This window comes from Megalobrama amblycephala, linkage group LG15 (genome assembly GCF_018812025.1).
Source record: "Megalobrama amblycephala isolate DHTTF-2021 linkage group LG15, ASM1881202v1, whole genome shotgun sequence".
Lineage (NCBI taxonomy): Eukaryota > Metazoa > Chordata > Actinopteri > Cypriniformes > Xenocyprididae > Megalobrama > Megalobrama amblycephala.
This window is the reverse complement of record NC_063058.1, coordinates 25,538,115-25,559,633: the sequence shown is the minus strand read 5'-3', so window position 1 is coordinate 25,559,633 and position 21,519 is coordinate 25,538,115. Positions and strand designations below refer to the sequence as shown.

General features: G+C 35.0%; 2 protein-coding genes across 3 annotated transcripts in view; both read right to left on the bottom strand.

Moving 5' to 3' along the window:
* Window positions 1-2,645: 2,645 nt before the first annotated feature.
* LOC125247956 (C-C motif chemokine 3-like) lies at window positions 2,646-4,823 on the bottom strand. The gene is made up of 3 exons (XM_048159505.1): window positions 4,663-4,823; window positions 4,355-4,469; window positions 2,646-3,195 (listed from the first exon to the last, which is right to left on the bottom strand). Exons 1-3 carry the CDS (start codon window positions 4,730-4,732, stop codon window positions 3,084-3,086), a joined length of 297 nt encoding a protein of 98 aa, XP_048015462.1. The 5' UTR covers window positions 4,733-4,823; the 3' UTR covers window positions 2,646-3,083.
* Window positions 4,824-15,967: 11,144 nt separating this feature from the next.
* Window positions 15,968-21,519, bottom strand: part of smpd3 (sphingomyelin phosphodiesterase 3) — a 55,133-nt gene continuing 49,581 nt past the window's right edge. For both annotated transcript variants that reach the window (XM_048158723.1, XM_048158724.1), the window contains exon 8: window positions 15,968-20,244. In XM_048158723.1, the coding sequence (XP_048014680.1) occupies window positions 20,143-20,244 (102 nt within the window). In that variant the 3' untranslated portion in view covers window positions 15,968-20,142. The remainder of the gene's footprint in view (window positions 20,245-21,519) is intronic.

The window sequence follows — 21,519 nt, the reverse complement described above, 5'->3', positions numbered from 1 at the left end:
GTGTCTACTAGTGGTAAATTTTTTGTTCAGCGTGCCAGAGGTTCAAATTGATATAGCTTTAAAACGAGTGCATTTTCATGATGAAGAAAAACTGCAATGTGCGTGATCATGATGATAATCAAAACCAAGCAGATGTTTTGATAGTATTTGGCAGAGTATCCATGCAGGCAGGAGCTGTGAATTAAGGAAGTGCATTCCTGGAAAGGGGGTGGGGAGCAGCAGCTCATTTGCATTTAAAGACACATGCACGAACACAGCATGTTTTTGCATGCGTGCAAAAATGGGTATTTACAACAAAATGATCTGTGAGGTATTTTGAGCTGAAACTTCACAGATACATTCTGGGGACACCTGAGACTTAAATTACGTCTTGAAAAAAGGGGCATAATAGGTCCCCTTTAAAGAGCTTGAGCATTTAAAGAGACAGACAACAGAACTGCAGCGAGTGCTGATAATAAACAGAACATTATCATGTGTTGGTGTGGATGCTAATAGTTACTTTAGTTATCATTCTTAGTATGAACGGGCCTTATGCCGAGTATGCACTGCACGATTTTAGCCCAGATTTTCACTTGCCAACAGTTTTGTGGAAATCGCCAACAAATTCCCGAAATCTGAGGCAAATCAGTGCTCATTCACGTGAGTGACAATAACATAGTGTATGATCAAAAACGTGATCTGAGACAAGCGCAGATGTGTCATCGATGCCGAGAGATATTTTGCATGCTAAACATCTGGACGTGTCTGTGACTCATACTCTGCATCCAAAATCGCATACTTCCCTACTATATGGTATAGGTGAAAAACAGTATGTGACAAAAGAAATGTGCCCAAATACCTACTACTTCCGGTGATATTCTTAAGTGTACATACAATACCATTTTACTATCCCATTTTTTTAGCGGTCACAAAGGGGTTACTTATTCAAAATAAGTACCTACAGTTATGGTCAGAATTATTGGCACCCTTGATAAATATGATCAAAGATGACTGTAAAAATACATCTGCATTGTTTATCCTTTTGATCTTTAATTCATAAAATTAGCAAAAATCTAGCCTTTCATTGAAGGAAAATAATGACTTCCTGTTCCACAGGAGTATAAACATGAGGAAACACAAAGGCCAAATTCCCGTAATCGTTCATCACAATGAGAAAAACCAAAGAATATAGTTCTGATGTGCAGCAAAAGATTGTTGAGCTTCACAATAGAAAGTGGCTGTAAGAAAATAGCTAAAGCACTGAAAATCCCCATTTCCACTATCAGAGCAATAATTAAGAAGTTCCAATCAACTAAAGATGTTACAAATCTGCCTGGAAGAGGACGTGTGTCTAAATCGTCCTAATGCGCAGTGAGGAGGAACGTTTGAGTGGCCAAAGACTCTCCAAGGATCACAGCTGGAGAATTGCAGAGATTAGTTTTGTCTTGAGTCTCAGAAAGCCTAAAAAAATGATCAAACAGCACCTACATCCCCACAAGTTGTTCAGGAGGGTTTCAAGAAAAATCCTCTGCTCTCGTCCAGAAACATCTCCAGCATATTCAGTTGTCAGTCAAGACCGGAACTTCAGACCGGGATCGGCTTCTATGGTCAGATGAAACTAAAAAAAGAGCTTTTTGGCAGCAAACCCACCAGATGGGTTTGGTGCACACATGGATAAAAAGTACCCCATGCCCACGGTTAAATATACTGCTGGATCTTTAATGTCGTGGGACTATTTTTCTGCTGGAGGTCCTGGACATCTTGTTCAGATGCATGGTATCATGGATTCGATCAAATACCAACAGATAAAAAATCAAAACCTGACCGCTTCTGCTAGAAATCCAATAAATGGCCGTGGTTGGATCTTCCATCAGGACAATGACAAAACACATCAAAAACACAAAAATGTGTCACTGAGCACAAAATGAAGCTTCTGCCATGGCCATCTCAGTCCTCTGACCTGAACCCTAAAGAAAATGAGTGGAGTGAACCGAAGAGAAGAAGCACCAACATGGAGCTGGGAATCTGAAGGATCTGGAGAGATTCTGCATGAAGGAATGGTCTCTGATCTCTTGTCAGGTGTTGTCTAACCATCAACTTATAGGTGAAGACTCAGAGCTGTTATCTTGGCAGGAGGTTGCAAAAAGTTATAAAAGGGTGCCAATAATTGTGGCCACGTTTTGGAAAAAGCATTTATTTACTTTCAATTCTTTTCCTTCAATGAAAGGTTAGATTTTTGCTAATTTTGTGAATTAAAGATCAACAAAATAAACAATGCAGATTTATTTTTACAGCCATCTTTGATCATATTTATCAAGGGTGCCAATAATTATGACCACAACTGTACTCAAGAGAGTATGTGATTTCAGACGCAGCCAGAGTCATAATGCAGTGTGCTGTTTTAATATTAGGGTAATCATCGCAGATTTCATTAGTCCAATCTTTCTAATGGCTTGCAATCATAAACCTTAAATCCATAAATCTTATTTAAAGCTTTTAGGGAGCAATATAATTTTTTATAAATGTTAATGGCCTCTTAAATATGCAAATATGAATGTTAAAGGGTTTTCAACCGCACAGAAATCTCGAAACTGGACAATGTGAACTGTGTGAATCATGGCAAAAGGTTATTTATAACACAAATGAACAAGAGTGAAAAAGCCAAATTGAGACCCGGAAAGTCTTTATTGTGAGGAGGTTAAGTTAGCAAAAACTTACATAAAAAGAGATCTTCTTCATTATATGTTTTGTCTCTAATGACACAATACAAAAAAATTCAAACTCAATACATTTTTCTTCAATAAACTTCTATACTTTGAGCTATAGGCTAATAATCTGCAGTGCTGTATTCTTCAGCACAAAACACTCTCATTAGAAATACATTAGTAAAAACAAATGACAGAACATAGATAAATCCAAACAAAATACATTCTGGATTGTTTAACCCAATAGCTTCAATATGCTGATCAGTTAGTGACAATGCATTTGTCGGCGGGTACAATAATTGCATTTTTTCTTTTTTTTTTCAGTTTTGCTCAGACTCCACACTTGTCCTATGCTTCCAAATCAGAAGTTCAGAAGTTGAAAGACGCAGGTCAACATGGTTACAAGGACCCCTGGCTCCCGACACGCTTGCTGTCAATGGTCTGGATGTGCTTCTGTACCCATGAGTCAGCGGGATTGGCACACACCTGACGGCCCTTTACGGTCTTGAACCTGTAAAGAGAATTTCAGTACCATTAAACACACATGAACTTGCTCTGTTGGTCAAATTAGTTCAAATCTATTTAATCATAATTAATATAATAAACATAATACTAATATTAATATAATAATAATTATTACTATTGTTGTTGTTGTTATCAACAACTATATTAGTAATATAAAATAAATAAAGCATTATTAATATGACAAACAAACATAATAATAATACCAAATTAATAAAAAATAAATAATTAATATTATTAATATAATAAACATAATGATAGTTCCAAAATTAATAAAACAAAAATAATGGATATAGTAAATAAAAATATAATAGTAATTATTATTATTACTACTATTATTATTAGTATTAGTAGTAGTAAACAATATTTATAATATCAAAATTAATAAAATAAATATTATTAAATTATTAATATAATAAACATAATACTAATATTAATATAATAATAATAATTATTATTATTGTTGTTGTTATCAACAACTATATTAATAATATAAAACAGTATTAATTAATAATAAAAAATATAAAAATTAATAAAATAAAGCATTATTATTAATATAATAAACATAATAATAATAGTAAATTAATAAAAAAATAATTAATATTATTAATATAATAAACATAATGATAGTACCAAAATTAATAAAACAAAAATAATGGATATAATAAATAAAAATATAATAACCGTAATAATAATAATAATAATAATAATAATAATAATAATATTATTATTATTATTATTATTATAAACAATATTGATAATATAAAAATGAATAAAATACATAATTAATGAAACAAAAATAATGGATATAATAAATAAAAATAGAATAATAATAATAGTAATTATTATTATCATTATTATTATAAATAATATTCATAGTATTAAAATTAATAAAATAAAAAAAATATGATTAATATAATAAACATAATAATAATAATAATAATAATAATAATAATACCAAAATTAATCAAATAAAAATGCTGGATATAATAAATAAAATATAATAATAATAGTAATTATTATTATTATTATAAACAATATTAATAATATCAAAATGAATGAAATAATTTATACTATTAATATAATAAACATAAGGCCCTACCCCCCCCACATACACAAAAACACAGATATATTGTTGTTACACTTACAGCACAGCTTCGTTGGGGCACTGCTGGCTTGTCATGCTGTAATCGGCCACTAGTTTGATTGGCAGAGGACGGTCCGTAAAGGAGAAACAGCATCTTTGAGGTGAAACACGCATTCCTGGATGACAAAAAACACAAGCAAGAATTCTTTGTTAAATTCTTTAACGTTTTGCTTTAATATAAAACTGTAAATTGTGTTAACATTTTTGCCAAACAAAAAGTTCAAAATACAACTAGACTATGCGTTACTATTTAAACGTTTTACATGTTTTGTACTAAAAACATCTAATCTATCCGCCTCCTCATCTTACCTTCACTGAGGCTAACTGCGCACAGAAGCACCGCCACTGCGGAGATGATGGTGAAGCGAGAAGTAGTCATACTGGCCGTTTTGTTTAGCTAGATCAGTGGAGGAACAGGGAGTCTGTTGAAGCACTCAAGCTGGACTTGCTGCTGTATGGCACATGCTGTCAGCTTTTATACACATTGTTCTGTAGTGGGGAGATCCCTTTATGGGTGGATTTTGAGGAAGGGGGATTTTGACGTAAAATTCACCCACACAAGTGAGAAAGTACAGCAGTAGCTGTTGTCATCCCACACGTGTCACAAGTCCTGTTTAGGCTTGGCTTAAACAATGCTGTCTGGCTTGACAAGGGACAGCCCTATCAAAAAACCTTTCACTTCCTCTTTCGCTACAGTGGCTTGGAAAAAAAAACCATTTGACTATTGAAAACACTGTGCCATTATGCAGAAGGAAATTAGATGCAACATGAATTTTGAAGAATGCATATGGCATCCCAGAGGGGGGAAAATGTTTTACTTTTGCCAAATATAGTGGATTTCAAACAGAAAAACAAAGATATAATAGTTTAGTAAAAGATAACAATTTGGCTGGTGAGTCATGGACAGATTTTTCATTTTTGTGTGAACTATACCTTCCAAGTCAAATTTTAAATGATTATTATTATTATTATTTGTAATATTTATAAATTAAACTAATACAAAGCCCCTAAAGGAATATGGCAATGGAAAAAAATAGGCAGCAGCTATTTGCAACTATAAATGCTATTTACACTAAGTGAAAATCGCATATTTTCTTAACGATAGATGATATATAAGTGTAAATAGCTGTAGATACTATTTACACTCAGTGAAAATGGCATTATATTCTATTTACACCTTGTAAAAGTATCTTTTTTCTTTGCAATAAGAGTAAATATAGTAATTAGATGCTATCTATACTTTTTATTGGCAGATACTATTTGCACCTCAGTATTTTTGTACATTAACAGAATGCAATAATATCATAGAGTGTAAATGATTATATTTATTAAAATTATTAAATGGATGCTGCCTTATTGGGAGAATAAAAACCATCCCCAATAAACACTTTTAATATTATTAAACACTCGTTCGCAGTTTATTTCCACTTTTCATTTTTATTGAAAATAAATGCGAGCTCGGCAAAAGGCGGATTCGAACCCGCGTCAAAAGCCAGGTCTACAAGACCTATACTTGGTACCACTATACCACTGAAGATGTTTAATAACATATGTCTTTTTTAAAACTTGATTGGCCCAACCAGACATTAGTGGGCGGAGCTAGTGTAAATAGCATTTGCCAATAAGGGACGCTATTTGCACTTAGTGTAAATAGACACAGAAAAATGATGTCAATACTTTTGAGTTTAAACTTTTAAGCTTTTTGTGAGTGAAGCAGAATTTCTTGAGGGAAAAACAAAATTTCGCAAGAGAACACAAAAGCATTGGAATATATCTCGCATTTTCCACCATTATGGCTTCATATTATATTAATATTAAGAATAATAATAATAATCTATACATCTTACACTAGCTTATCCTGTAGAGTCATCAAGGAGTGCTGGAGCCATTATTATTATTATTTTAACCATAATGTTGTATTATTGTTACTAGTAGAATTAATCGTTTTTAATGTGATTAACTGTATGTAACTTAAAATAAAAACAGTGGCATCTCATTTTGATTTTGAATGAATAATACTCTAGTTGGCTAAAACCTATGAATTGTTAAAAGTTATTGTTAAATGTTATAAACGTATTTAAAGAAATGCTAATGCCACATTTAAGGATTAAATGCCCCATCAAGTATCACATCCTCTTTCAAAAAGGCGTGCTAATGCATGATAAAATGTCATCAGCCGCATTAAGAGTGTGAAGTTCTGTGAACTGACACTTTCATTTACACACGTGGACGCCCAAGCAAGAAATCTTGAGAAATACTACTACTTTAAAACTTGCCAACAATTAAAAGAAATTGTTCAGCATCCACCTAATCTCACATGCACCTGTTGAAGAGTTGATGGACAGATGTTGATGAGTAATGTCCTTTCATTCTCTGACTCACTATATTTTCATTTACATTGTGTCATAATGAAACAACATTTCAGAAGGAACACTTCAGTAATTTTGTGTATTTCTATAATGGAATTGTTTTAAATCCACATACAGAGCACAATACTCAATATATCAAAGTACATCAGTGTGTTAGAACCAATGTAAATATGTTGGGTACATTTTGATGATTCACAAATCAGTGTTTTATTCTGAACTATAAGGTAATGTGACGGTCCAAGGAAAGGGAAAGAACTTCATGACAAATTAGCAACCATTAGCTACTCGTTTTATCCCAACAATTCCCAATGGACTTTTTTTTTAGCTTATCTAATCTAACAAAGGTATCCCATTGTTTACTTTCAAGTTTAAAAGGAACTGTTAATAACTTATCAGTAATTTGTGTTTCAAAATGCAGGGGATTTTGCCTTTTAAAGGGGCTTTTTTTTTTTTTTTTTGAGGAATATCTATTTTTACCATACTGGATTTGTCATTACCATACCTAAAAAAATTCAGATTGTGAAAAAGATACTTTATCTGAGACAACATTAAAATAGGTTAAATAAAAAAATATACAGATAACAAATAATTTAAACAGAATGTTACAATAGCATTTCAAGGATGTCTATCACATTATGTTCCAACACGTTATTATGCAACATATTTATGTGGCCTGCTGTATATAAATATATTTTCTCATTAATATAAAAGGTAAACATAATATACACTACCGGTCAAACGTTTGGAAACATTACTATTTTTAATGTTTTTGAAGGAAGTCTCTTATGCCAATTAAGGCTGCATTTATTTCATAATAAATACAGAAAAAAAAACAATAATATTGTGAAATATTATTACAATTTAAAATTATGGTTTTCTATTGTAATATACTTTAAAATATAATTTCTTTCTGTGATCAAAGCTGAATTTTCAGCATCATTACTCTAGTCTTCAGTGTCACATGATCCTTCAGAAATCATTCTAATATGATGATTAGATACTCTGTTATTATCAATATTGAAAACAGTTGTGTTGCTTAATATTACTTTATAACCTGTGATACTTTTTCAGGATTCATTGATGAATAAAAGGTTAAAAAGAACAACATGTATTCAAAATATAAATCTTTTCTAACAATATCAATCTTTACTATCACTTTTTATCAATTTAACACATCTGTGCTGAATAAAAGTATTAATTTCTTTCAAAAAAAAAATAAATAAAAAAAATTACTGACCTCAAACTTTTGAACGGTAGTGTATATTGTTACAAAAGATTTCTATTTTAAATAAATGCTGATATTTTTTCAACTTTTTAACTTTTCTAAATATTTAAGAGATTAAAATACTATGTATTATATATTAGATCATTTACATTACATAATTTAACCTAAGTATCTCCATTTTAGTTAAATGAGAAGTTACAGATGCCGTCAAGAAAGAGCAATAGCCTACCTACTAATATTGGATTCACAAATATAAAATCGCTAGCTATTCCAAAAAATATACCCTGCTCTCGGTTATTGAAGCACTGAGATTGGCCAGATCAGCTTCCATCAGTACTCATCTTGCTGCTTTTGACACAGTTAACCACCAAGTCCTCCTATCAACCCTCATGATGAAGGGCATCTCATGAACCGGACTCCAGTGGTTCAGTCTTCAGTTCTCAGGTAGGTCCTTCAGGGTGTCTTGGAGGGGTGAGGTGTATATGTCGCAACATCTAGCTACTGGAGTGCCTCAAGGCTCAGTGCTTGGACCGCTTTTCTTCTCCATCTAAATGTCATCACTAGGATCTGTCATTCAGAAACATGTTTTTTCTTAACACTGCTTTGCTGATGACAATCCAGCCAGATGATCCAGCTGCTCGCATCTCAGCCTGCCTGACAGACATTTCTGCAAAGACAGAACTGCTTGTGGTCTCGGCCAACCCAACACTTCATCACAGCTTCTCCATTCAGCTATAGGTTTGTCAACCATAACTGCTTCCAGGACAGCTAAGAACCTTGGAGTTGTGATTGATGATCAGTTAAAACTTCACAGACCATACTGCTAGATCTGCCCGGTTTGCCTTATACAACATAAGGCCATTCATATTAGAGAATGTTTTATCTAGACTGGACTATTGTAATGCTCTCTTGGCAGGCCTTCCAGCGTATACTGTCAAACCTCTGAAACTGATCAAGAATGCAGTAGTTAGAGTGGTCTTTAATGGGCTAAAGAGAGCACATGGCACACCTCTCTTCATCAATTTGCAATGGTTGCCAATAACAAGTGTGGCATGACAGGAAACATTGGCATGATTTCTTGAGTTGAATGGGTGGGGTGGGCAATTTAACATCATCGATTGGTGTTTGTATATAAAAGCCATTGGCGTCTGTACCTAGGTAGGTGTCATTTCCCTGATGTGGTTTGACTTCTGTTATTTTGACTGAACTCGGCTGTGGGTCAGTTAAGGAGAGCGGTTGAGTTTGTAGTAACTTCCGTGTTTTGTTTTGCCGTGGCTGATGAATGCGCCTGTAAACCTGTCCTCCCCCAGTTAATTATTCGTGTATGGGCGGCGGCTGTTGTGTACAGGCTGAGAGTTTATCCTTGCAGTGACGTCACCACGGTTTCATCGGTCGACTTGAATCGAGTCTATGTGTGTGTTTTGGGTCACGGTCACATTGTTGGACCCGTGCCAAAGGATTTCATCCTCCTTGTGTGCATGTTTGCCAATTTGAGTCTTTTGAGTTTGTGTTTTGTATTGAATTAGTTTATTTATGCTTCAATTTGTGAAATATTGTAAACCCAACAGTGAAATTAATGAATTGAAATTAGTTTGTTTCACTCAAATAATAATGAAAGTTCATTGTACTTGTAAGGGTGGATCGCCTACAGGGGTTCAGACTGTGTTGCTGCCGAATGACTAAAGAAACATTATCAGCAAGATGGTAGAAAACTGTACATTTCTTGTCTATTACCACCCACTGCAACTTATACCAACGACGGAAATAAGCGCAGTTACAATAGCAAAATATGCGGGAGAGCGTTGCTATAGTGTGACAATATTGTATTGCAATAGGGAGCACATTAATGTTAATACTAAATCAAAACTAAAAAATGACCGTGATTTTAACAGTAAAAGACTGTAAAAATGCTGCGGTGAAAAACTGTTAATTGGTTTACAGAAAGTTCCCGTACTATATATACGGTGAATAACTGTAATAGATCTAACAGTACATTTAATGTCATTTTACGGTAAAATACAGTGAAAAAACGTAAATTGACATTCCCACAATTCCCTGCGTGACACTTCACATTTGATATATTTTTGTTGAAATAACTCTGTTTCTTCTTAGTTTTTCTAATTTTTTTCTAATCAGTTATGTACATTAGGGTTTTATGTTACACCTAATGTTGTTAAATTAATGTTTATTGCATTTTTAAAATGTCATGTGTGTTACCATGATGGTGTTTAGTGTGTGTGTGAATGACACTGTGTGCACCTTCTATATGTTAATAATTACAAAATAGATGTATGAGATGATAAAATCATATACCATTAATTGTACCCAGCATGTATGTAAAAAGTTACCTGAGAGATAGAGAGAAAATGAAAGAGAAAGTGAAAGAGAAAGAGAGAGAGAGGGGCCAGAGAATTCCCAAGAAAAGCCAAGAATCAAAGAGACAGAGAAACAATTTCAATCCCTTCCTTGACCAAGTGACTGAAAACCAAATGTGAGACATTCAAACTGACCAATCAGAAGATTAAAACTTCCCCCACTGTACTAAAGGTGTGACAATTTGTAGACCCTGATGTACATACATTTTGGCCTACAGGTCTTGATCACTATCAACACATGTGTGCCTTCCAAATGGCCCTTGTAGCAAGAGAGAGGGAGTTGAAACAGTAAAGCAAATGTCTTTGTTCATTTTAAAATATCTTTGGATATTTTCAACCTTACATACCTAATAGAAAAAAGTTGCGTGAACTCAAAATTTCATTGTAGTAAGCTTAACTTAAAATGATTGAGTTGAGTTGCAGCAGATTTCTAATTCCCAGCATGCTTTGCATCAGACAATATAAATAAATGCTGAAATTAATGGTTATTTTGTGTGTTTTTGCACAAGATTAACATAGGGAGACATAAATTAGTGTTTAATTTTGTGTTATGTTGGGATTTACAGGGGGTTCTGTTATGTTAGTTTTATAGTGTTAAAGCCTGTGGTTAGGTTGAGGACAGGCTGCAAAACGTTTAAGACCATATATACACTGGTGTCAAAAGTATTCACATTCATTACTCAAGTAGAAGTATAGATACTAGGGTTTAAAAATACTTCTGTAGAAGTTGAAGTATCAACTCAAGCTTTTTACTCAAGTAAAAGTGTAAAAGTACTGGTTTCAAAACTACTTAAAGTATAAAAGTAAAAGTAATGTGGGGGAAAAAATGCCATTAAGGACAAAAGCTTAGGCTGCGCCACAGGGGTCTATTGAGCACTCCACCTCCTCAAAAAGTATTGTAATGGTGCAAAAAGTCTTTGAAAACTGGCGCAAAAAAAACTTCAGAGGCATGTCATCAATGACCTTTATTGGAATGTAAATGTACATCCAAGCTTAACTGCAGGAATCTGTGAGGGCAACGGACAAGAAAAATGTGGGTAGTTTTGGTGTACCCATGCAGGGCAGGCCAAACCGCCAAATGCGGTTCACGAGTTCACACTTACAAATAAGTCAGGTAAATAAATTGGTAAACGTATTTGGCGTGCTGTCCGGGGAGAGGGCTCGGTAATCGGCCCGATTGCCCGAGCTCGGTAATCGTGCACGTGCAGGTGTGATGGATCGCACACAAACCAATAGGGTGTCAGAATGGTAGGTGTATGACCATTCTTCTCATCCAACCACAATCAAATACACTATCTGGATGGCGCGATTTATCTGGATAGTTTTTTTTTTTTTTTTTTTCAAGCCGGAATGAAATGGGAGTAACGAGGCTATTTTTAAAATGTAAGGAGTAGAAAGTACAGATAATTGCGTGCAAATGTAAGGAGTAGAAGTAAAAAGTAGTCTGAAAAATAATTACTCCAGTAAAGTATAGATACCTGAAATTTCTACTTAAGTAAGGTAACAAAGTATTTGTACTTCGTTACTTGACACCTCTGCATATATACTGTATGTTGTTTGATGATATACATGTGAGTATTATGATGATAGCCTCTTTGATAGTTAGAATAGCATGTGTTATTTGCTATCAATGGTAATTAACATTATGATGATGAGTGGGGCGAGGCTGAGAACTGTGGGAGCGAAGGGATGCCGGTGATGTGATTGTTAATGAGAGACACCTGTGCACCACAATGGCCTTGCTCCGCTTCCACAGCTCTCGGCCCCGCCCCACAAATTTTTAGTTTTACTAACTTTTAAAATGAGTTAGTTAAATGTTTTGAGTATTCTGAACTTATTGAGTTTTACAGTGCTCCTGTTCTGTCATCATTTTGTGCCAATGTTAGGTTTTGCTTTCAGATGTCCAGAAAGACGTTTTTAAAACAGTTCATGTGACTACAGTGGTTCAACCTTAATATTATAAAGCGACGAGAATACTTTTTGTGCGCCAAAAGAACAAAATAATGACTTTATTCAACAATATCTAGCGATGGGCGATTTCAAAACACTGCTTCATGAAGTTTCGAAGCTTTACGAATCTTTTGTTTCGAATCAGTGGTTCGGAGCGTGAATCAAACTGCCAAAGTCACGCCCCCCAGTGGTGAACCATTGAAATTTCGAAACACTTACGACGTAATGAAGCCTCATTTACTGAAATCACGTGACTTTCATGCTCCGAACCACTGATTCGAAACAAAAGATTTGTAAATCTTTGAAGCTTCATGAAGCAGTGTTTTGAAATCGCCCATCACTATAGATATTACTGAATTATCGTTATTTGTTTTTGCTGCACAAAAAGTATTCTCGTCGCTTCACAAGGTTGAACCACTGTAGTCACATGAACTGTTTTAAATACGTCTTGATAGTAATGATATAGTTGTTAAGACTTAGTTAGATTTGTTACCTGAATGAGTGGAATAAACTTAAAATCTTTCATTTGAGTTTATTCTAATGATTGACTAAACCAATACTAAAATATAAGTGAATTTAACTCACAGAACTTATAATGGTTTACTGCCTTCAGTTTCCTCAAATGGTTTGCGTCACCATAACTTATCAGGTTTTACAGTGAATGGTTTTGTTCATTCGTGTCTAAATGGGTATTATTTTTAGTTAAGTGTATTGTGTTTAAGACTTTTGTAGGTAGTGTAATTGATATAGGATTGTTGTATTAACCTGCGTGTGTGTTGAGTGTTATTTCCCTTCTAAGAGCTGAAGGCCTATATTGACCAGGGAGACGATTTTCCACCTTTTAGGTGGTGGCAGTGTTTGTGTGGTATTTTGTATTGTTTGATACCTGTGTCTCCACGTTTTGCTTGCCATTGGGTAGGGAACCTGTGCAAAGTCTTAAGGGTGAATTCTTTGGGTGAGATTCCCAAGGTGGCATAGTCACATTATTATTTCTCAATTTTGGTTAAATTCATTTTGTTAAATTTCATCTGGGCCATACCAGGCTCGGCCACACAAGAAATGGCTAAAGCATCTTTTTCATCAACACTTGACCTACTAACACTTACTATTCTATTTATTTATTTTTTAAATATTGCTATGTGTACTGTGTTAAACTAACTTGGACTAGTCACAGCACTTACATATTGTTGCCCTTTTGTTGGTTTGATTGTTTCTATTGTTCTCGTCCTTTGTAAGTCGCTTTGGATCAAAAAGCGTCTGCTAAATGATTAAATGTAAATGTAACTACAGTAGATACTTTGTGTGGCAACAAGCCAAGTATTCTGATTGTAAGACAATACTAAATAAGTACAGAAAATCAATTATGATTACCAGGTTGTTGTGGGTCTTCGTAATGAGGCACTTTACTCATAGTAGATTGATTTCAGTTTCATCAGATTTGCAGACAAAGACAAAACCAACAAGAATATTAGTTTTAGTTCCTTTAAACGTGTCCTTTTAGAATTCTATTTTGATTTATTAGTGCAATGCGTGCACCAGAAAGAGGAAAATACAACAGCGAAACAGGAAAACACGCCAAAAAAATGACTGAGAGAGGAAATGTACAACTCTGACACCTCAAGCAACACAAACATAAAGTGTTAAAATGAATATTACACCTCAAGCAACACAAACATAAAGTGTTGAAATGAATATTGTGCATGCTGCGTAAATCTAAAATATAAGATATATTCTGTAGCTACATCGTCTGCTAGCGTGAAGGTTAATTAAATCCTGTCGCACATAAGGCTAATGTTACATCAGATTAAAAAAAATCCTCTCGGATAACATATTTATTCAGATTAAGTGCAAGTAATTAGTTGCACATTCATTGACATATTGAACTTACAGTTCAGTAGGCTAAATAAATCATGTTGATGCAATTTTTGTCCACTCTAATAAAAATAATCCCACAGTTTGAAAACCGCTAAATTAGATCATTTGGCCTTTAAGAAAGAAAAGGCCGTAGCTAGTATCATATCCTCTTTCGGTCTACCGTACTGACCGAAACAAATGATGTTAGTCATTAGAAGAGTTCTTGCTCTGACAAATACCAAGCACTTCTGTTTAAAGAGTAAACTAACTATTTATAATGTATATTTGAAGGTTTGTCATTGTTTTTGTCTTTTTTTTAAAGAAGAAATAATAGCTCTGGGTTGAGGATGAGGTTATTTAACAGTAGTAGTTTTTATTGTATGTAAACCTGCATAAGTGCACACCCAATCATCCTTAAACCAACAACGGGTTCTTCCTGAAGGGATGTTGCACTCACCCTGTAACTCCAATCTGCTTCCTGTGGAATTTTTTTAGATCTACAAATAGTGTAGAGTGAAAGTTTTGGACAGTACACCATAGTGTGGGATCACAAATCTTTCATGGAAAACCATTTTTTAAATTTTCATGTACTTTTGAGCATCCAAGCTTTCTCAAAGTAAGTGTTTGCCTTTTATGAAGTCCTTTTATAGGCACTTCATAGGTTCTATTAATCAATACATTTATGTGTGAAAATATTAAAGGGTTAGTTCACCCAAAAATGAAAATTCTGTAATTTATTACTTACCCTCATGTCGTTTCACACCCGTAAAACCTTCGTTAATCTTCGGAATACAAAATAAGATATTTTAGTTTAAATCCGATGGCTCCGTGGCTCTGTCAAGCTCCATAAAGGTACTAAAAACATATTTAAATCAGTTCATGTGAGTACAGTGGCTCAATATTAATATTATAAAGCGACGAGAATACTTTTGGTGCGGCAAAAAAACAAAATAAAGACTTGTTTAGTGATGGACGATTTCAAAACAATGCTTCAGAAAGCATCGGAGCATTGTGAATCTGTGTGTCGAATCTGCAGTTCGGAGCGCCAAAGTCACGTGATTTCAGCAGTTTGGCGGTTTGACCCGCGATCCGATTCATGATTCGATACACTGATTCATTATGCTCCGATGCTTCATGAAGCAGTGTTTTGAAATCGGTCATCACTAAATAAGTCGTTATTTTGCTTTTTTGCCGCACCAAAAGTATTCTCGTCGCTTTATAATATTAATATTGAGCCACTGTACCCACATGAACTGATTTAAATATGTTTTTAGTACCTTTATGGAGCTTGACAGAGGAAAGTGTCATTGCTCCCTATGGAGGCCTCACGGAGCCATCGGATTTAAACTAAAATATCTTAATTTGTATTCCGAAGATTAACGAAGGTTTTACGGGTGTGAAACGACATGAGGGTGAGTAATAAATGACAGAATTTTCATTTTTGGGTGAACTAACCCTTTAAGCAGTGTAACTGTTTTCAACATTAATAATAATATGCTTCATGAGGGGCAAATCAGCATATGATAATGATTTCTGAAAGATCATGTGACACTGAAGACTGGAGTAATAATTTGCATCGCAAGAATTAAATACATTTTAAAATATATTAATATAGAAAACATTATTTTAAATTGTAATATTTAACAATATTATTGTTTTTACTGTATTTTTTAATCAAATTAATGCAGTTCTATGGTGAATAGAAGAGACTTCTTTCAAAAACATTACAACTCTTACAAACCGCAAAGACCGAGCGTTATATTTATGGTAATTCCACTTGGAAAACGTGAAACAAAACTCCTTGAATTGCATTTTTAATGAATAATCAAACACACACACACTTTGAATCAAAGAGGGATTTTTTTAATAAAAAGCAGAACCAAAATGCAGTTATAAAGAGCTGACACTGAGAAAGCTTTTCCCTTTCCATTTTCCCCTTGAGAGCATGACCAGCCGAAAGCTTGTAGTAAGCCGCATTCCTCGAATTAAAAAAAAAAAAAAACAACAAAAAAGTATATAGTCTCAAAAACAATATATAGAGAACAGTAAGATCTTAATGGACAGTGATGAGAGTGAGAAATTGTGAAGCTTCATTATTTCACTGCATGCATCTCTACTACAGCTCTCCCTGTCTGACCCTTCAACAAAATGACGTCAGTTTAGATACGATGGGAAGAGTTTAACCTCAGATTAAATGATCAGGGGTTCCACTATCATTAGTAAATCTATTTTGCACCCTGTGCTCCCTTATAAGCATTAGTACTGGTGGATCTGGAAAGGGTTAATTATTATGGCACACTGACCTGATTAAAGAGTGATACGCATGGTTAAAATTAGTGGCGGTTGGGTACATTGGGACTAGATTAATGCTGCGTTCCATTCAAAGTTTGATGTGGGATGTTCTTATCATTGGCATCCACAACCACTATTTTGGGGAAAACAAGCCATTCCATTAAACAAATGATGGAATAATTTGTATAATAAATAAGTGTGTTTACATAGACTTTTTAATGACTTTTCACAGTTTTCTTAGAGGTGGCATATATGAAATACAAAAATTGGCCTATAAATAAAAAAGCTAAAAAAGTGATATCTTTAATTCATTACAAAAACTACTGGCAAAACGCATAAACATGTATATTTAACTACACGTTGTCATATAAACAACCAGTTACTCAGTTAGTTGAAAATGTTTAATTCACTAAAAAGAATGGACTCAAAAGAGTCATTCATTGGGGAATTCGACCTCCCTGATTGCACTGTATGTTTTTAACTAACCAAAAAGAATTGACTCAAAAGAGTCATTCATTTGGGAATTGAACCTCCCTGGTCGAGCTGAATGTTTTTGATTCACCGAAAAGAATCAACTCAAAACTTTAATTAATTCGGAAATTAGATTTTCCTGATCGCAATGTATGTTTTTGACTCGTCAAAAAGAATTGACTCAAAAGAGTCATTCATTTGGGAACTGAAACTCCCTGGTCAAGCTGAATGTTTTTGATTCACCTAAAAGAATCAACTTAAAAGTGTCATTCATTCGGGAAGTAGACCTCCCTGATCGCACTGTATATTTTTGTTTTTGACTCAGCAAAAAGAATTGACTCAAAAGAGTCATTCATTTGGGAATTGAACTTCCCAGGTCAAGCTGTATGTTTTTTTATTCACCAAAAGGAATCAACTCAAAAGTGTCATTAATCCAGAAATGAGATTTTCCTGATTGCCCTGTATGTTTTTTGACTCACTAAAAAGAATTGACTCAAAAGATTCATTCATTTGGGAATTGAACTTCCCAGGTCGAGCTGTATGTTTTTGAATCACCAAAAAGAATCGACTCAAAAGAGTCATTCATTTGGGAATTGAACCTCCCTGGTCGAGCTGAATGTTTTTGATTCACCGAAAAGAATCAACTCAAAACTTTAGTTAATTCGGAAATTAGATTTTCCTGATTGCACTGTATGTTTTTGACTCGTCAAAAAGAATTGACTCAAAAGAGTCATTCATTTGGGAACTGAACCTCCCTGGTCAAGCTGAATGTTTTTGATTCACCTAAAAGAATCAACTTAAAAGTGTCATTCATTCGGGAAGTAGACCTCCCTGATCGCACTGTATATTTTTGTTTTTGACTCAGCAAAAAGAATTGACTCAAAAGAGTCATTCATTTGGGAAATGAACTTCCCTGGACGAGCTGTATGTTTTTTTTATTCACCAAAAGGAATCAACTCAAAAGTGTCATTAATCCAGAAATTAGATTTTCCTGATTGCCCTGTATGTTTTTGACTCACTAAAAAGAATTGACTCAAAAGATTCATTCATTGGGGAATTGAACTTCCCAGGTCGAGCTGTATGTTTTTGAATCACCAAAAAGAATCGACTCAAAAGAGTCATTCATGTGGGAATTGAACTTCCCTGGTCGAGGTGCATGTTCTCAAAATATTTTTCATGAACATTTTTTCCTGAAAAGCTTTAGTTGGACATTCATAATGTTTTGTTTAAATACTTACTACTTGCACCTGGGCAGTGGTGACCTAATGGTTAGAGATTCAGACTGGTAACCCAAAGGTTGTGGGTTTGATTCTCAATACCAAATAACTGAGGTGCTCTTGAGCAAGGCACCCAACCTCTAGTGTGTGCGCTAACTGGATGGGTTAAATGCAAAGGACAAATTCCAAGTATGTGTTACCATACTTGGCCTTCACATTTCCCATAATGTTTGTAAAAATATAAAATGGAATGTTTCCTTTACAATCCCATAACCAAGATTTTTTTTTTTAAAACATTTAAAATACTGGACATTTTAAACATTCAGAGAACATTAAAAAACAATGTTCCTATAACCTGATTGAAATGTTGGATAAACATTCTTAGAACATTAGCTGGAATGTTTTTGATTCAGTAAAATCCCCCACCTCTTAAGAGTTACTCACCGCGCACTGAACCTTTCAACCCGATAGTGGAGAAACACTTCTGTCAAATGATCATGCGATTCTTCAACATCGGAGGAAGAATTCTTGTGCGAAAACTGTTAATACCATTCGGTTCTGGTATTTCGGTGGAGTTCTCTTGCACTTTCAGAACTGAATGGAACACAGCATTTTTTATGGTTAATGCAAAAGATGTTTATAGGCATACTGATTGGCCAATTAGTCTGTCAGTCAAAACAGGGTGGAGCTCTACACTAGGGTGCTGTAAACCTCTAACACAGCAAAAGCAGATAAATGCATCATGGGGGATGTAGTCATTTGTAAAAAGCACATATTGTCAAATCTACGAACCATAGTAATCATAAGAATAATGATAATAATAACAATAATAGCAATAATAACAACTTATATCAAGAGAATTTTAGAGAGTATAAAAGCAATTGTGTTAACACATGAAGAGCGAGCTTCGGTGGGTCTACCCGGGGTAGTTCTTGGGGTACCGTTGCCTGATAAGTGTGTAAACATTTGCAGGGGACGACAATCTTGGCTCAAATATGTAAACAGTGAACACTGTGATGCCTTTTACAACACCATTCTCCTGTGATGGAGCCACAGCAATACTGCAAGAAGGAAAAGTATTATGGGAAGGGGCTTGTGTGTTTTTGTGAAAAACAGCCTGTGTTAATTGCGTCTGGGGGTTCACGTCAAACATGCAGGCCATGACAAACATGGCAGTGCACTGAGAAACATGCATCTACCGAGAGTTCAGGGTTAAATCCCCAACAATTGCTCAGTTTTCCCATAGTTTGCAGCAATGGCGCCACTGCCACACTTCAGGGCTTGGTCACTGTATCCCAGCGGTCAACGAAACATGTTCTTAATCGTTTTACTTAGTGTTAGATGAGGCCATACAATGCAACCTTGATCAGTATTGTATATCAGTATATAAACTCCCTAAAAAGATGGCACGAGGCCATAGAAACCTTAGAAAGACATTAGAAAAGAAAGACACTTGCTGAGGTCTTTTGAAGAACGCTGAGGGATAGATCTTGCGGTGGACTAACTTTAAACACACAGACGTACATGTCCTTGTCCATATTGTGTGACAGGACGACCGGAATAGTCAATGTACGCATTCTCCCATGCAACAGCCTTGATTCGAATATCCGGGTCATGGCACCAGAAAACGGTCTCCGCCCCTTTAAGGGCCCCAGAGAAGCTTCAGAAGTGCAAAGGTGAGTTATTCTTTAATTTTGTTCTTCAGTTCAGATGTAAACATGGAGAGTCCAGGGGTGGATGGAGAACCATGGTCCAGAAAATCACACACCTGCATGCTGCTTTCAGCTGATTGGTGGTTTTCTCCTTTCCTCCACCCCCCTCTCTCGTCTATGCTCTCCATCTATGTCATCCATCATTTTTTACGACTTACCGACCCTCTCAATCACCCTGCCCTCATCTGTCAGGAAACTTGACGAATGCTTCCTCCTGCTGTTTTTCCTTTCACTCACTTCTCTCGCTCTCTCTTTGCCTCGCCCCTCTCTCTCTCTCTGTGGCATTGATTTTTTTTTTTTTTTTTTTTGAATCATGGCCGGGTCCTAAGTCTCCTCTTCTCCAGTAGACACAACCAATCTTGCAGCCACTGAGAGGTGGTCAGTCAATCCAGCAAGTTGAGTGATGAAGCTGAACTCCTCTATATCCTGTACAGGGTGATAGATCAAGTCCTTAATAACTATAAAAATAACAGCAAAAATATATCATATAGCAATTTATACCTGTGAATATTTGAACTGAAAGTGATATGTCAGATACTATTTATCTTTTTGGATGCTGTTCCAACTTTGATCCATAGGAGTTAACTACAACTAAACATATTAGTTGACTACCTGACATGAATACTGTAGAGTAGTTATGCAAGAATGAAGCTAAGTAACATACTACCCTTACTATTTTTGCACTATATAGTGCATATACAGTGCACATTTCTGCATGCATAATATCTGTGAGAGTAGGTTTGCTGAAACGTGCAGTAGCTATACAAAGCACACTGTGTGAAATACCGTATCCCACAATGCAAAGCTCTCAACTTGACCTTCCATTGCAAGTGTGATAAAATAAAGCAATAACAGCTGCACTGTAACAAATTGTTTAATATATTAATATTATCATTTATTTGATTTGAGATAGGGCTGCACGATTAATCGAATTTAAACCTCACGCGATTTGGCAATTGGCAGATAAATGCTGCTCCATCTGAAAGCCAGGGGGCGCTCTACTGGAGAAACTCCAAATATGCCTTTCAGAAGTATGATATAACGCACGTCATTCCAGGAAATCCCTATGGGCATCATACTATCGCTGAAGCTGAATAAACGCTTTGTATGATTAAACATAACTAATAAACACACGACTACGACAATATATGGTTTATCTGAGTTCTTCAAGCCTTCTTGGGTATTTTCATATTAATAAAGTATAGTTATAATGCAGTACTAATCGACATAGCCTTTATCACTGTATAGAATACTATGAAATAATATGTTGTGTGCCTTATTCTGTGTAAGAAGCCACATCATCTCACAGAAGGATGTTATTTCAAACACTCGACTGACGTTATGAAGTGAGTTTGGAGTAAAAACATGTTATTAAATGTCTTTTGTTGGACAAGAGTTTCATAAATGCTTATCATGTTTGGAAAGATGTTTGATGCATTTTGCTTTTTCAAATGCACATTATAAGCAACTCACAATACTTTCAGATGGAGCAGCATTTACTACTGATCACAGAGCTGTGCTTCATTGACAAGTTGCGCATAAAAAATAAAATTAATTTTGGGTTAATTTCGATTAATCATGCAGCCCTAATTTGAGATTAACCGCGGTGCAAGTGCGTGCTGAACCATGGCCAAAGAACAGTACATTCGTTTTTGCATTGTGGGATATGATACCCAATGCAGGTAAATGCATTCTGGTTAT